Raw genomic sequence first — 17,740 nt, 5'->3', positions numbered from 1 at the left:
TTAGTTTGGTTACGGTAGGCAGTCAATACACACTGGCAAAGTTATCGAAATATTGAGAGTATTTTACATTTGCAAGTTATCTTAATACACCATATTACTATCAAGTTTTGATGGTGATGTAGAAGATTTGCAGCTTTATGGTTCAATATTATAAGAAATCATGATTTTAAAAATCATTGTACCTGTCTGAAAAAGATGCCAGTACCTAAATGACTTATCTTGGATCATTCTTTGCAAAAATTTGACTTCCTGTGTTGGCGCTTTTGATGAGTTTTCTAGCTCACTGTTTCTAGGTGTGAATTGGATTTCTTGTTAGTATACTCATTGTGGACTCTATGGAGCTTTGTCGTAGCCCCCCAGCAAATAACCTCCAGATGTATTCTTGTTGTCATAATGGAACTGATCCATATTAATATTTGATGTACTTCACTCAGTAAGGTCACAGTACACTGACAGTAGCACTTGGTCTTGAATGAGATAGAGCATTGCAGCTTATGTGCCAAATAATGTTTTAAGGCAAATGATGGGAATTCTAATCCAAAATATAAGAATGGGTGGGCACCAGGCTTTCCAAAATGTGTGTGGAGGAGTAAGAAAGTAAAATATCAAGTTTAGTTTATTAATATTTATAATAATATTCATGTTCTAAGCTTGTTGAATAAGGGCACTTGGTTTAGCCCAGAAAAATCAGGTGCAAAGCTGCAAGGACGTTGAAAGATTTGTTCAAATAAAATCTCCACCCCACTTTGGTAATGTGACAAGTAGCCACAGAACAGGGAATGGGGGAAAAAAGAGCAGGGAATGGGAAGAGCTACCATGGTCTAACCACATTTTGATCAGATGAGAATTCTGCTCCCTTTCTCTGAGTTCCTCCTTAAGCAATCAAGCTCTTTAAAAAGATCATGTGTGTTTTTATACCTTTCCTTTTATGCAATCCTTGGATGTATTAGTAGAGGAATATCAAATAAAAGTGTGAAGGTGGTATTGCCATTGTATGCAGGACTGGTCAGATCATTACTGAAATGCTGTGGCCAGTTCTGGTATCCACAATTTTAAAAGGATGTTGAAACATTAGAAAGGACTTGAAAAACAGTTAGGACGTCTGGGAAGAAGTGCCATACATTGAGGGACTAAAGAAGCTCAGTATATTTAGTTTATCCCAGAGAAGGTTAATAAGTTACTTGATCACAATCTATAAGTACCTGTATGAGGGAAAATATTTCTGGTATTAGAGGACTCTTTAATCTAGCAAACAAGACATAGCATCTAGTGGTTGGAAACTGAACTTAGACAAATTCAAACCTAAAATAAGGCACGCACACAGAGATTTACTATTGAAACAACTTACCTATGGATATGATGGATTCTCCATCACGTGAAGTCTTTAGATCAAGATTTAATGTTGTGTAAAAGATGTGCTCCATTTAAAATTCTATGCTCTGTTATGTAGGAGGTCAGATAATGGTCCTTTCTCATCATAATGGTCCTTTCTCATCTTTAAAATTATGAATTTTTTACTGATTCCTTGTCTGTTGATATCGGTATTAACATTACTACTTTGGTCCTAACACTTCAGTATGTAGCTGAGGAATGCAACTTTATATATATGTATGCACCATGTACATATGTTTATATATACATATACAACGAGCTTGCTTAGTTATAGGTTTATCTTGAAATATTTTCCCTATTTCAGTACAAAGGAGCACATGTAAAGCCAGGTTTTGCTGAACACTTCTACAGTAACCCTGCAAGATATAAAGGAAGAGAAAATATGTTGGTATGTTTCTGAATCACTTCATATGAATATTTGTATACCTTTCTTATCGTTAGTTTTTTGCTAATCTCTTTAAAAAAATTTTTTTTTTAGTACTATGACACCATTGAGGATGCCCTCGGTGGGGTTCAGGAAGCTCATTTTGATGGACTTATCTTTGTTCACTCTGGTATATATACAGATGAATGGATATATATCGAATCTCCAATCACTATGATTGGTGCAGGTATTTAATTTGAAAAGCATCTTTATCTCAATGTGTAATGATCTTTCTGGTCTCTTAACAGCTGAATTACAAATAAGCCTTAGAGTGTCAAGTAGCATGTATAAAGACTTTTCTATGAGCCCAGTCATAATATGTAACTTTTATGGCAAAAGTCTCACTAATTCAGATAAGTGGGATATGTCCTGTTCTCTGTCAATGAGGCAAGAAGTCACAGGTCAGAATGAAGCGATTTACACTCTTGGCATGCCGTCTTTTTCTACTTCCCCACAGGTAGGCTCTGCAGTTTTCTTCTAACTTCACTTCAAGAAGCAGCTTATGGTTCTGACAGGTGCTCTCTCTGCTTGTTAGTTATTGCTGTACCTGGTTTTGTTTATAAAGGAGAAAAAACAAAAGAAACTTAAAAAAAAAAAAAAATCCCTTAGGATATATGGCCTGCTCTTCATTGCAACTGAGATCCTCACCCCTCTTTCATGGGATCTGTTTACATGCAGGGCTTCACGGCGTCTATGGAGAAGGCTCCATCAGCTTTTTTGCAATCCGCTGTTGACCATAATGGAAGCAAGCCTAAACAGGACATTTGTGTAACATATTTGGGCCCCTCCTAGAGTCATCACTTCTGCCAGATCATAGATTCATCTTGGAGAAGGAGATCAGAGTGATTTGTAGGAAAATTGTTGAGATAGCAGGGTTCTTTCTCTGTTATCTGGCTGACAATGTTGTCCTCTCGCAACTGATGTTCTCCTCAGTACTTCCTTGAGGACAATTTATCATGGAAGATGGAGACTTGGATTGGAATTCTGCAGAACTTCTCTCTTTTGTTCATGCTGGTTCTTCATGGGCTTCACTCCTTACTCCCTCATTTGAAAATCCCAGGAGGGTGCCTCCAGAACAGTGAGAATGTTTAGTCTCTCTTATTGTTTAACTTTAAAAACATTCATCCATTAATAAATTGGTCTCTGAAGAGAAGATGACTCTTCATTTTCTCTGGGGACCTTAGGAAAATGGTTTGAGGATCTTTCTGGTCCATCCCTTTATGGGTAAAATTGTAGAAACAGGCTCCGCTTTCCCAGGCTGGGTAGTAATGTTTTCTAGAAGCCCTCAGAAAATCTACAGGTAGGATGCTACTTTCAAGGGGTTTTTGGATCACCTGCTCCAACATGGACTCAGCAGGGATTTCCCATTCCGGATTGTCAGATCTCCCGCTAGAAGCCAACATTGCTAACAGGGCAACCTAAACTGTGAGATTATGGGAAACCTTGATGGTTCTCAGACTTCAGTGGCCATTTGTGTTTTGTACCTTCAAAGCTGCTGTTCAGTGGCTGACTGAAAATCAGGTGGATGTTTCAGCAGGTGCTAAACTGCCCCAACTTCTCTGAATCATTAACATCCTCATGAGATTAACAGCTTCAATGATTTGTCTTGGAGCTAGCAACCTGGGAGCCTGTCTTAGTTCACAGAACTCTCTTGATCTCCCTTTGAGGTAACCTCCTATGTGGGTAATTAACTTTGAAACCGATAACCAAGAGATGTGGTAAATTCGTCATCACTTAGAATCTTTAAATCAAGTTTGGATGTCTTCCTAAAAGATTGTGTGATAGTTCCAACCACAAGTCGTTGAACTAGTTGCAGGAATCAGTGGGTGGAAATCTATGACTTGTGTTATGGAGGAGGCCAGCTAGATGATCATAATGGTCCTGTCTAGCCTTGTATTTCTCCTTAGGATTTAGATTCTTAGCTTTTCTTTCCAGGAGACCAAAAATTTTTTGGAGAGGATTTGGACTCTGCCCTCAAATTAATTTGAGAATCTTCCCACTCAAGTTTCTTCCTACAAAACATGTAAAGTTGCCATGTCCTCTGCCTTTTCTAGAGATAAGTCACATCAAGTTTTCCATACCAGTGTCCCAGTCGCAAATATTTATTTGTTCTGGATATCAGCAATGCCGGTGCTGTTCCTTTTACAAGACAGAATCCAAAGTCTGAATCCTTCTCTCCTACAAAGCCAACTGAAGTCAGTTCTGACATTTCTTCTCTGCTCTTGGGTTCCAATCTCCATCACTCATCAATGTGAAGAAGTATCTCTTCCTCCTTTGTCAAATAGTGCAGGGTACTGGTTTTTAAACAGTTATTTCATAGATCCTCTCCCTTACCCAATACTCCTAGAGAAGAAACATCATCATCTTCTTAACTCCTGTTATAAATAGGAGCTGTTGTCCCTGTTCTCCAGCACTAATACAAAGGTATACTCTAGGTGCTTTGTAGTCCAAAAGAAATCTGTGGGACTGAAACCTTTCTTAGATATAAAATGGCTGAATTTTAGGTCATGAAATTTCAGAAGCACAAGGTGATGACTCAGATCAACTTTGGCAGCTTTCACTTCTGGACATTTTCTTGCTTCCTTGGGTTTTTGAAGGATGTTGATTTTTGTATTTTGATAGATCAGTTCCAACAGACATTTTGAAGATTAGTGATGGGTCTTCTACACCTTTGAATATAGAGCATTGTTATTTGACCTAGCAATCCACATCATGGATGTTCACAAAACTGGTCATTATTGCTGCAGATCTTCAAAGCGATTTGGGGTAGGAGGATGATGATATACTGTGTACTTGGAGCAAAATCTCTGAGTAGTCCAGAGCAATCTCTAGATATCTGCTCATATTCCAAATGCTCTGTATCTGGTCATAAACGAAGAGAAGAGTCTTCCTCACAAACTCATCATTGAGTGAGCAGTAGCACTGCGGAGGGGGAGAAAAGTTACTCCATACTGGAGTGAACCATCAGAACAGCCTTTAACAGTCTCCTTTTCTCAGTTCAGTCTTGCATGTCTCTGGGAGTGCTAGGACTATGTCAGGACCTGGTTCCTTTGACACAGATTTGCTGTGATATTTTTTTTTTCAACAGTTTCTTTTGAAGGTCCTCTAGGAAGGAGGAGACAACTTAGAGATGCACCTTCAGATGCCTGTATCTCTCAAGAGGTTTCTGTCTGTATTATCAAATAAATAAAACTCTGTAAAGTTTGGCTCTTATTTCATCATAGCTTTGCAGACCTGATAGTCTCTTTGTTCGGTTCAGAGGAGACGATCAGGTTCAGAGAGAAGTCTTTATGTCCTTGTTAGCTCAGACTTTATTACTTTTGTGGCTAATCCAAACTGCCAAATGGGAGGCAAGAGACAATTTCTCCTTAGGAAATTGACATTTCTGGTTTAGTGGGCAGAAATACATCTGAGTTCCCTGAAAGAACTCTGTGTTCTGGGGTCCTTTAAATAAATAAATAAATAATCAGGCAGACTGGCTATACAGGATCCAAATTTCATGCAGGAGAATGTTCCATCCATCAGGTATTGGTCATGTGGTTCATAGACAACATACACATCTTTCATCAACCTCTGTGCATCAGTTATTGGATAACAAGATACTTCAGAAAGTACTGGTTCTGAAAATCTTGACTGAAAATATATTTTCAGGGTCCTGGGTGAAAGAAGTATCTTTCATTTCCCCTTCTCTTTCTCTTGATTTGGATGGTACACAGGGAAGTTGAGAAAGCGATTACCAGAGGATTTCCTACCAAGGAAAATGATTAATAGTAAGAAATCTGATCCTGGAGGTACCAGAATGACCATGGAGAGCATGGTTCGTGAATCTGCTTCTCCTGTCTCATAGGCACACCTTGCCCCTTTCCATAAGGGAAGAAAACCTTCCTATATCAAGGCCCCATTTTTCATCCAAATTCTGCATCTCTAAATGGAGTTTACTGAGAAAAGATGTTTCAGGTCTCTTTATTTTGATGATAGAGAGACTTCTTTGATGTACCGTGGGTCTGAATCACATTCTGTAAAGGATATAGATCTTATCGTCTCTAAGGTAAGAGAACTTTCTTCCAGTCATCCTTGACTTTCACCAGTGGTGTTTGATAAGGATACATCAATTATTTCCCTCCAAGTCCATGCCTCTGCCTTTTTAGTGGTCTGAAAAGTAAGATACACTGGTGCGGGTTTCAACCATTTATTTCTAGATTTCTTTAGGCAATTGCCTCTATCTTAGGTTGCTTGGTAAGATCCCGGTTTCTCCAAGTACTCTCATCTTGATCATTAAAACTTAGCACGGATCCTTTGGTCCCTTTAAAACATTACTTTCTTCAGGTTTTATTCTAGAAAAATTTTAGGAACTCTAGTAACTTTTTAGTAACCACTACTATAGTTTGCATGATTGGGAAATTAGTGACCCTTTTTTCCCCTCCCAGTCTGGGTTTCTCACTTGGGCCACATCACCATAGTATCCATATAAGTACTTGGATGGATGGATATATATATATAGTGTTCGTGTTCGTTCCTCCTTTAGGGTAGTTTCAGTTTTCACTTTAACCAGGAAATTTCTCTCCTGAGTTGCCCTCTTGCAAAGGCTTGGTAGGAAATCTTCTGGCATTCCTTTGATGCACTTAGTTAAAACCAAAGGGTTGAGGAAGTTCCATTTCCTTTTAAGCCTTTTCCAAATCCCAAAATGAAAAGGTTAATTTGTGATCACCACCTGAGTAGAAAGAGAAGAAGCATCTGTAGATGACCTAAACACTGATCTGGCACATGCTTTCCCCAAGCACTGTTTCCTGAATCTGTCTGCATTGGCCAATGCAGTGTCTGAGCATCTAGTGCTTAGTGCAGTCCTACTTGGGCTGGCTTTTTTCTCTGAGGAGCAAGTGTTCTCATATTGGTTTTCTAGCTGCTGCTTCTGCCCACAACTCCATTCCTTTTCTAACTTGAGCCTGGCTATAAGGTTTCTGGATTCCCACAACCCTCCTCCCTCTCAGCTCCCTAAGGTCATAGGTACTTACAGGTATGTAGGTCAAACTAGCAACATTGGCACTTGTGACATAGGAAGAGCAAATTGTGTACTCATTAATATTTTTCCATGACATGAGGACACCAGTACAGACCCTTGACCTAAGGTCATTTGGCTAGAGGTAAGAAGATAGAGTTAGGGAAATGAGACAGGCTACATTAATATATTCACAGCTCTGGAGTAGTCAAAAGGGAAATCATGTTTGCACAGAGTGGGAAAGTAGTGGAGCATGATGTGAAAATTGCTTCATTCTCATTGCCACCTTTCTGCCTGATAGGTAGAGAACAGAACATACATGTCATCAAACAACAGAAAGGGACTAAATCTGGTTTAAGGGCAAAATCTTGTCTTTGCCCTTGGAAGGTCCCAGGTTCTGTATAACTGAGAGGAGATCTCTGGCTCCTTTCATCTGTGTGACACACAAGGTTTGCAGTTGGGGTGGGTTGATATCTGCTGCTATGTGGATTTGCCAACTCTATTTAGGGAGTCATAGCAGCAAGAATTACTGCGGCTGAAATACCATGACTGTGATAGTGGTTCAGAACCTCCCTGCTTCTCCGTCTTGGACAGAGGATTCCTTCTCCTACCACTGTATCAAGCACAGCTCTATGGGCATGATTCAGGGGAAGAGATTAAGATGTAACTCCCTCCTGCTTATTTAGCAATGTCATTGTAATGTAGAACTAAAAAGAATATTAAAGCACTTTATTTCTTCCTTTAGTTGTTTGTAATATTCCCTCAAGCTAGTTGTTTTGATGCAAGTCTGTGTGGACATTCTTCAGGGTTAGTCTAAATACATTTTTGTATTGCTATAAGTATATTGGATTGATTATATTTAGTGGTACAACCCTCTAGAGTGGATGCAGCTTTACTGCTATAAAGGTGCTTATCAGTAAAAACTGTGTAGACAAGCCCTTATTCTGAATAAGAGTGTTCCATACAGGCTTGTATCAAAATAACTAAAGTTGTGAATTACAACTGGTTTAGTTATTTCAGTTCCAGTTTGTGGTGACATTAAACTGGCTGTTTTGTTTACTACTCTTCTCGAGCACCAGCATCACTGAGGTTAACGCAGCTGTCAGAATAATGTTTTAAACTTGTGCTCCCTCTGCTGGCTCTTCAGCAGTAACATGCAAAACACTTTTGTCTGGACTCAGTATAAAGAATGCAGAAGAACCTTGCTATTCACAGTTAAAGTTACTGAATGTTGTAGATTAGCGATTTTAAAACGTTCTTAACACTTATTTTGAAAATTGTAGTTCAATTTCTATTAAACTGTAATAGACTTTTAATACATTAAGAATAAAAATAGTCTTTTCTACAGCCCTTTATTAAATGTATGTTGAGAAATGGAGATACCACTTTTTTTGGTCTTGTGTATGTTGTAAAGAACATGCATGTATTAGCTAGAATTTACTTGGTGATGGTGTACTGAATTTATGTATTTAGTCTTAATGAAAAGGTTTAGAATCTAGAACATATACAGCACCAAATTGCAGCTTTTTTACAATAGTGCAAGTTTGAGCCCAAATATGTTCCAGTTGTCTTTTTAATTTTATTAGAAAACTTAAATGGTATTTTATCAGTTTAATTTTTCTACACACTATATTGAATTTTCTATTTCTGATTTGTTTTAATGGGGAACAATTTCTTACTAATTAGAAAAGGGAATCGAAAGTCAGAACACTTAGGTCAGATCTACACTAGAAAAGGTTTGCTGTTATATATCTAACACTAGTATTAGGTGTGACTTTTACACTAATAAAAAGGTGTTTTTGCCAGTATAGCCCACACCAGTTTCCTGAACAACATAAGCTATAATAGCAAAGGCACTTTTATGCCAATATAACTGCATTTAAACTAAGGCCACTGTCTATGCTTCAGACTTCTGCTGGTTTAGCTAGGTCAGGGATTGTCTTTGCGCCCGGACTGACTCAGCTGCGCTGGCAGAAGGTGGTAAGCAGCTCTCCTGGCAAAACTGTGTTGTTACTAGTATAGCTTGTTTTGCTCATGGGGAGTGGTTTTACTGTGCTAGGACAAAGCACAGCTTTGCTGGTATTGCTGTGTCCAGTTTAGGAGCACTTTTCCAATATAGTATACCAATGTTCCTATGTGGTAAAATACTCCTAGTGTAGACAAGCCTGAGAATTTTCATTTGTTTTTCCACTTGTAGAACTTGAAATTGCATCATGTTTGTTCTCAGTTTTCATAGGAAAAGAATAAGCTTTTAAAAAAATTTCTTGTTTACAGCACCTGGAAAAGTAGCAGATAAAGTCATAATAGAAAACACTAGAGATTCCACCTTCGTTTTTATGGAGGGTTCTGAAGATGCTTACGTTGGGTATATGACAATCAGGGTAAGCAACCTGAGTAAAACTTTTAATAATTTCAAAATTATGCTTTTTTTTTTTTTTTTTTTTTGAAAATAATCAAAACATTAAATTTTATTCTTTTAGTTCAATCCTGATGACAAATCTGCTCAGCACCACAATGCACACCACTGCTTAGAGATTACCGTGAACTGCAGCCCAATAATAGATCACTGTATCATTCGAAGTACCTGTACAGGTTAGTGTTCTCTTCTTTAAATTAATTTTAACACTGTTACTGAAATGGGATAATCGCAATTAATAGAATTTTTTCCATCCATATATAGATATAGATATATATATTAGCAGCATAAAACTTAGCTAGGAACATTTTCCTCTCCCAATTATATTTGTCTGGCTCTAGAAGCTGTCCTTTTGGAGCAGACCTTGCTACAGTTTATCTAAGCCTTAGTCATTTTGAGATTGAAGTTATTACTGTGCATTCTATGTGGGGCTATGCCTGAAGATCATTTGGAAACTACAGCTAATACAAAGTGCCCTGGTCTGTTTAGACAATGATATTTTATGCTTGGAGGAGCGCATAACGGTGGTGGTGTCTACTTACCAGACATCATGAATGAGATCCTGGCCCCATTGAAGATTAGTGAGAAGGTATTTTGGAGAGATGCCCTTTACTCTGGAATCTGCTCTTCCTTGTTTTTGTCCCATTAGTTAGCCAATACCATACTCTGTTGATCATCTTCGCATGATACAAAATATCTGATTGCTCAAGGCCCTTGAAGATGATTGATTATAGAGGGTGTAAATAGATTGAAGTGGGGGAGTAGTTAGCAGCCTTGAGAATGTTTAGAGAGTTCTGTTTTATCTTGTGTTTTTCTTCTGAATATTATTCCATATGGATGTGCATAGTGTGAAAAATTGGGTGCACTACTTTTTTTATGAACCTAAATAAATATACAAAATATTCTCCATTCTGCCAGTGACATGCTGTTTGTGTAACCTTGGACATGTGACTTAAACTCTATGTGCCTCAGTGTCCATATCTGCAAAATGAGGATGGTAATAGTTTCCTGCCTGGATAAAATAGTTCTTTATTGCTTTAAAAAAAGGCAATAAATGAGTGTTATATTTTTTTAAAATATCCATTTTTATATGCCAGTGCATACTGTATGTTTTTTTTGTAAGAGTAGGGTCAAATATTTCTAAACACACTACAGTGTTGAATCTTTGATAACTGTACACTTTTTTTCCAGTTGGGTCTGCAGTATGTGTTAGTGGCCAGGGAGCTTGTCCCACTATCAAACACTGTAACATCAGCGACTGTGAAAATGTTGGACTTTATATAACAGATCATGCACAGGTACTTTTCTTTCTAATTTTTTCTCTAATTTTAGTAGAACTGTGAACTATTTATTACTGTTTATTGATTTTTACTTAATTTTTGCCAGGGAATATATGAGGACAACGAGATCTCCAATAATGCATTAGCAGGGATTTGGGTTAAAAACCATGGGAACCCCATTATCAGACGGAATCATATTCATCATGGACGTGATGTTGGTGTTTTCACATTTGACCATGGCATGGTAATGTATATTTTTCTTTTGAAGAGAGACCGTTGTACACTATTGTACATCTGTAGCTCTCAAACATCACTGCACATTAGTTTTGAAGAAATGTTGTTCTTCCGGTGCTTGCTCATGTCCATTCCATGCTAGGTGTGTACGTACCATGTGCACTTTTGCTGGAGATTTTTCCCTTGGTGGTATCTGTTAGTCCAGTTCTAGCACCCTCTGGAGCTGTGCGTATCTGCGCTGGGTATGCAGGGCGCCGCCACTGGCCATGCATCCTCTCAATTCCTTCTTACCGCCTATGACAGTTGCTGAAACGATCCTCTTGGTGAGGCAAGACTTCTTCCCAGTGGTTTGTACTCTCCTTTGTTTGTAGTTTAGTGTACATAGTTCTTATAATTAGTACTATTGTGCATAGTAATGTAAATAGTTCCTGTCATTAAGAAACTTCTTCACCCCATGGACTGGGCATGCCTCGGTACCCAGGCTTCAAGCCATGTGCTTCCTGCAGCAAACTAATACCAGTGAGTGACCTACACTCCAGCTGCTAAAGTGTCTGGGGGAGACTCACGTGAAGGACAAGTGTCAGATTTGCTGTAAGTTTAGACTCTGCACTAAAAAGGACAGGGACATTCGGCTGTAGGCCATTCTCATAGATGCTGCTCTTGGAGCCGAGTTGCTCCAAATTGGCACCGAGCACTTTGACATTGGTCAAAGCGCTCTCCTGGCGACGTGCTCTTTCTGGTACAGTTCTGCCTCTCTGGTGCTGAGGAAGAAGCACAAGAAGCAGAGCAGTGAGAGGGGGCGCATGCTGGTACAGAAGAGGGTGAAGCAGGGAGAGGCCAGCACAGTGAGAACCGTGCCAGGCTACACGTCCTACCCTGAACCAGTGATGGCACAGTTGACTCTGCTGAGAGTGTTGAGTCCAGTGCGGGACCCTCCACTGACACCCAGAAGCTGCTGCAGTCCAGCGGGCTGACAATCCCTTCGACTCTGGAGGCATTCCAAGTGTCTCGTTCCTGGTCCAGCCAACCCCAAGGGAACACCTGCCAGCCCTCCTGTCTGGAGACAGGAGGGAACAGGGAACATCAGGCTCCTTCTCAGCACTGGCCCTTCTGGCAGCCTCTAGGCGCAAGCCTTCTGTGATCCCAGCATTGCGGTCACTGATCTGTCACCGGTCCCTGGAACGCGGTACTGCACCCATGCAGAAGCGGGTATGGCTCCACTGTGGTTCTTGAGAGAAGACTTCTCTTCGGAGTCTGATGGGGGCTCTTTTGCTCTGCCTAGGGCACATCATGAGTACCCAGCCTGTGCACCACTGGACTTCGATACCAGCCCCCCCACCGGCACTTGGCCAGTGCTCGCCACTGGCTGATGCCGTGGCCATACTGGAACCCCTGGGGCTTCCCTCCCACTGCACCTCCTTGGTGGCTTTAGAGAGATGGGTGCCAACATCCAGGAGATAGTTACAGTGGCAGAGAGAGTTCCTCTGCTTCCACGTGGTGGAAGCCGAGGAAGAGGCTCCTCCTTTGGCACAAGCCTCCTCCTCCTCATCCCCAAACAAGGCTGTTTTGGGACCCAGTAACTTGCTGCCACAGGACGATTTCAGGGCCCATCAGGACCTTCTGAAGTGGGTTGCTGTGAATCTGGGTCTGGAAATTGAGGAGTTCAAAGAGACCACACAGCATTATTGACATCCTGGCTGCAGCAGCTCCCTCCTGCCTCCCATGTCAGAGGGCAGAGAAGTATTCTGTACTGGCAAGTGGGTTTGAATACTTGTACTTGCACCCCCAGGAGACAGGCAGGGGCGAATAGGACAGGTAAGACATTCGAGCGCTATCCTCAAGCATAAAGATGCCAAAAGACTAGACCTTTTTAGAAGGAAGGTTTATTGGATTGGGTAGCCTCCAGTTATATATCTCCAGCCAGCAGGTGTTGCTGGGGAGATACAGTTTTAATCAATGGGATTCCTTGTCTAAATTTAAAGACTCCCTGCCCTCCTGGAGGAAGGTAAGAATGTGGCCAGGACGGCCCTGCATGTGGCTGACGTGGCAGCCAAGACAATAGCCTTGATTGTCTCCCTGAGGTGTTCTTGGCTCCAGTCTTCTGGCCTCCCTCATGAGGTCCAGCAGTCTGTCCAGGATTTCCAAGGCTCCTTTCTTTTGTCGGAGCAGACACTAGATTTCATGGCCTGAAGGGTTTGAGGGCTACCCATTGCTCCTTAGTTCTATATACTCTGCCAGCTTCCAGGAAGCACTTCAGGCCCCAGCAGCCTCATCGGTTCTTGGCACCTCCTAGACAGGAGCCCTACAAGAGGAAAGGGAAAGGTTACAAGTGGTGCCAACCTCTTCCATCCACCTCAGCCTCCCATTCAGTATCTCAGAGATACTCCAGAAGGCCCAAGCAGACCTTTTGAAGGTGCACCCGAGGGCACTGTACCAGTCATCACTTCAGATCTGCCCTCCCCCCCCCCTTTTGATTTTGGACAGTCTGTTGCTTTTCAGCCTAGAATAGTCATACATAACATCAAATTTTTGTATCCTAAGTATAGTAATAGTCGGATACAGCCTTCAGTTTTTATCCACCCTTCCCTCCCACTCCCATCCCTCTTCAGGGAGCCTTCTCACGAACAACTCCTTGCCCAAGAGGTACAATCCCTCCTACTCAGGGGGGTTGTAAAGGAAGCTCCCCAAGATTAGGAAAGGAAGGGGTTCTACTTCTAGTATTTTCTAATCCCAAAGGCCAAGGGGGACCTCCAACCCATCTTGGACCTGCATTGCCTCAACAGATATCTCCAGAAACTGAGGTTCCACATGGTCTCCCAGGTCTCCCTCATTCCCTCCCTGGATCCAGAACACTGGTACTCTACCCTTGACTTAAAGGATGCTTATTTTCACATCTTTATAGTCTGTGGCCACAGAAGATTTCTCAAATTTGTAGTAGGTCAGAGCCACTACCAATTTACCACTCTTCTTTTCAGCCTATCAGCAGCCCCCAAAGTCTTCACAAAGCATATAGTGGTCATAGCAGCCTTCCTCAGGTGATGAGTGCAAGTCTACCTGTATCTCGACAACTGGCTCATCAAAGGTCGGTTGCAAGCTCAAGTTTTGAACAGCATCAACAAGGTCCGAGTCACTTTCAAAGCACTAGCTCTGCTGATAGATGAGCAAGAGTCTCTCTTGTCCAGGTTCAGAGAATAGAATTTATTGGGCCAGTGCTCAATTCGACCCAAGCCAGGGCCTTCCTGCTGGAGGCCCAATTCCGGACCATGTCAGACTTGATATCCAAGATCAGGGTCCACCCAATAATGATAGCTCGGGTGTGCCTCAAGCTACTGGGGCACATGGTGGTATGTATGGACGTGGTATGGCACGCAAGGCTGTGCCTCAGACTCCTCCAGATGTGGCTAGTATCAGACCCCACATAGACTCAGTGTTCACAGTCCTGCCCCGGTCCTCGCCTCCCTGGACTGGTGGAAAGACGCAAGATCAGTAATGAAGGGGGTGCCCTTTGTTACCCCTCAACCATTGGTAGCTTTAGTCTTGGATGTGTCAGACCTAGGGTGGGAAGCCCACCTCAAGGACCTCAGGACTCAGGGCTTCTGGTCCCAAGAAGAATTCTTCCTGCACGCAAACATCAGGGAACTCAGGGCAGTATGCTTAGCACGTCAAGTGTTCCTTCCCCAGATCTCAGGCAAAGTAGTGCAGGTCCTAACAGACAACAAATGGGATGGGGAAAATTTATGCTGATAGGCTGAACCTGGCTGCATCAGCATTGGTTCAGCACTCTCTTGGATCTTTCAGTGACACCTCTGCTCTCGCTCCCACTCCACCCGGAGCTGATCTCAAAAGACCACAGCTGGCTGCTTCACCCAAACCTTGCTTTTCCGCATCTAATGGCATGGATGCTGCATGGCTGAACCCTGAAGAACAGGTCTGCTCGGAACAGGTTCATTAGGTTTTGCTAGGTAGTAGAAAACCTTCCACCAGGGCTTCCTACGTGGCCAAGTGGAAACGTTTCACTTGTTGCCTGCGAACAGCAACTCTCTCCATCTCGATCTTCTCTTCAGTCTATCTTGAACTATTTGCTCCACCTAAAGCAGCAGGGTGTGGTATCTTATCTATTAAGATTCAGTTGGCAACCATCTCAGCTTTCCACCCCTCTGTGAATGGCAGATCAGTGTTTGTCCACAAAATGACAATTCAGTTTCTCAAAGGGTTGGAAATCTTCAGGTTTGCGAATTGCTCCCTCCTTCTCTCCGGGACCTAAACCTAGTCCTGTCAAGGCTTACGGGCCTCCCTTTTGAGCCATTAGCATTGTGCTCCCTACTACTTCTCTCTTGGAAAGTAGCCTTCTTGGTGGCGATCAGCTCGGTCAGAAGGGTCTTGTAGATCAAGGCCCTTACGTCAGAACCACCATTCACTGTGTTCTTCAAGGACAAGGTTCAGCTCTGCCCCATCTTGTCTTCTTGCCAAAGATGTGTCACATTTTCATAATAACCAGATCATTTTTCTACCCGCCTACTTCCCAAAACCTCTCAAAAGCTCTGAGGAGTGTTGGCTACATATATTGGATGTCAGGCGGGACCTCACTTTCTATATTGAGAGAACTAAGCCCTTCCACAAATCCACATAGGATGAGAAGGTTACCCATGTCAACCCAAAGAATATCTTCCTGGATAACTGTCTGTATTCGAGCTTGCTAAGAGCAGGTGAACTTCCCACCTCCAGCCATCGTGATGGCTCATTTCACAAGAGCCCAGGCTTCATCAGCAATGGTCCCTGCACAGGTGCCAAATCCAGGACATCTGCAGAGCTGCAACCTGGTTGTCGGTTTATACCTTCACGTCCCATTATGCCATCACTTAGCAGGCCCAAGACGATGCCAGTTTCGGGAGAGCAGTGTTGAAGTCAGCGCATCCGTGAACTCTAAGCCTATCTCCTGGGACACTTCTTCAGAGTCATCTAGCATCGAATGGACATGAGCAAGCACTCAAAGAAGAAAAAACGATCACTAACCTTCTGTAACTGTTGTTCTTCGAGATGTGTTGCACATGTCCATTCCATGACCCACCCTCCTACCCCTCTGTCAGAGTTACTGGCAAGAAGGAACTGAGAAGGTGCATGGCTGGTGGGGACCCTTATACCAACTGGGGCATATGTGCTCAGCTTCAGAGAGCGCTATACCTAGCCCAACGGATAACACTAAGGCAACAGTGCAGCGATTTTCACAGTTGGTTGGCAACACAAAGATTCAGAATAATGAAAAACCACTGCTGTAATAAAATGTTGTAAATATTTAGGTGCAACTTACACTATTTAGATTGGCTCTTAAAAAAAATAAGGTTGTTAAATGAATTTAGTACCTTGTGAAAGTACCAGAAAGATTTGGGTGTGCAGTAAAATACAGCATGAGAACAGAATCAATCTGATTTTAATGTTGCATTTCTGCAACAGAATATACCAAACCCTTTTTAGTAGAGTGTTCTGAGTAATATGTAGGTTGCTGGCTCTTCTGTTATGGTATTGCTGATGGAATCCACCCATTACCACAGAACTGTGCTTTGGAATTGAAGTTTTCATTTAGGGGAAGAATAAGTTTCTATCCCTAGTGGTTGCAAATAAAACCTTAAAAATACAAACTGAATGTAAACAGATACAGTGGTGTTGTCTTGATTCTGCACAGACCCTGAAACAATAACTGAAGTGTAAACTGCCCTGAGTAATGCCAATGGGTTATAATCTCTGAAATACAGAGATGAAACTGTACATGTCTACGTTGTTAACTGTGTTTCATTGCTGATCATGTTAGCAGAAAATATCCTGCTGGTGTGCTTATCCAACATTCCCAAACTATCACCCATGCATGTTTGAGAGCCAAAAGTCCCAACTTTCCCAAATTGCCAAAACCAGCAATTTCCTCCAACCATTTCTCTCGTGCAGTTATGCATACAAATATGTGTAGCACATTGACTGATTGAGAATAAGGTGAATTTAATGTAATATCAAACTAAACATGAGGACTACTGCACTAACTGAATTATTTATTTTCATATTTAATACAGTAAAAGTCTACTAACCTGTGTAATTTGGAGCAGAAAGTGGACTTGCCAGCTTTTCTGAAAGGCAACTTCATACTCCAGTGCTGGAATGCTGTTCAGTGATGGGTATGATATCATGAGCAGAGGGTATCAGGATGTCACAGAGAGACTGCTCTTCAAGACTTTAAAAATGATACCTAACTCCTTACTTAAGTTTTATTTAAGGTGCTGAGTATTTATCTGAAAATAAATATATAAAAAACAGATCATAGCAATTTTCTTATCTACTTAATGTGCTTCAGTGTTGCTGCAAGGTTTGGAGGTTTTATGAAGACACTCATCACTGTTGTGATTTCTTACATAAGAAAAGAAAAGCGCCAGCATTGTCTCTGTTGTTTGCTTATAATGCATTAGGACATATGTAACGACTTTCTCTAAGTGGGAGGAAGGAATAGGTCAAACTGAGATCAATGAACCATAATGTCCTAGTTTTAGTATTGTAATGTTCTTAACCATAAAATCCTTTGCAAGAGCACTTCCCTTATCTCATGGGCTTTTTGGCTAACAGTATTTTCTTTGTTTTGTTGTTGTGCTGGTAACAGGGTTGGTGAGAGAGATTTTACCCAGTGATGTTTTTTGGTAACATTCTTATTTCTTGTGCAACTACTAAGCATGTCCAAGCACAAACAAAAGTAAATGAATTTTCTGTATAGCTTTTGTCTTCAACTTCTGTCATTCTTTCATATATTTTTTCACCCATTGTGATGCATTTTTAAAAACTGGAGATAGTACTTTCCAGTACTGAATTCCTACCCTACACATACTCTGTTTCTTTGAGTTATTCTGAATTTCTACACTTGAGTGCTGGCTATAAAGATTCCACAGTGCTTTGTTTGTCATATTTCTTGTTCCTAGGCCATTCTTTGTGTTTCAGCAATTGTGGGCTCTTTAACCTCTTGTCAC

General features: G+C 41.4%; 1 protein-coding gene across 2 annotated transcripts in view; it reads left to right on the top strand.

Annotated features, from left to right (window-relative positions):
* FBXO11 (F-box protein 11) overlaps positions 1 to 17,740 on the top strand; it is a 104,067-nt gene that overhangs the window by 66,740 nt on the left and 19,587 nt on the right. For both annotated transcript variants that reach the window (XM_067565109.1, XM_067565108.1), the window contains exons 6-11: positions 1,697 to 1,780; positions 1,871 to 2,003; positions 9,087 to 9,193; positions 9,293 to 9,404; positions 10,420 to 10,526; positions 10,615 to 10,752. In XM_067565109.1, the coding sequence (XP_067421210.1) occupies positions 1,697 to 1,780; positions 1,871 to 2,003; positions 9,087 to 9,193; positions 9,293 to 9,404; positions 10,420 to 10,526; positions 10,615 to 10,752 (681 nt within the window). The remainder of the gene's footprint in view (positions 1 to 1,696; positions 1,781 to 1,870; positions 2,004 to 9,086; positions 9,194 to 9,292; positions 9,405 to 10,419; positions 10,527 to 10,614; positions 10,753 to 17,740) is intronic.

The sequence above is a fragment of the Emydura macquarii genome, unplaced genomic scaffold (assembly GCF_026122565.2).
Source record: "Emydura macquarii macquarii isolate MOO-44397 ecotype Brisbane River unplaced genomic scaffold, CSIRO-AGI_Emac_v2 contig_2676, whole genome shotgun sequence".
Lineage (NCBI taxonomy): Eukaryota > Metazoa > Chordata > Testudines > Chelidae > Emydura > Emydura macquarii.
Note: the sequence above shows the minus strand (reverse complement) of the source record. Positions and strands in the feature narration are given on the sequence as shown.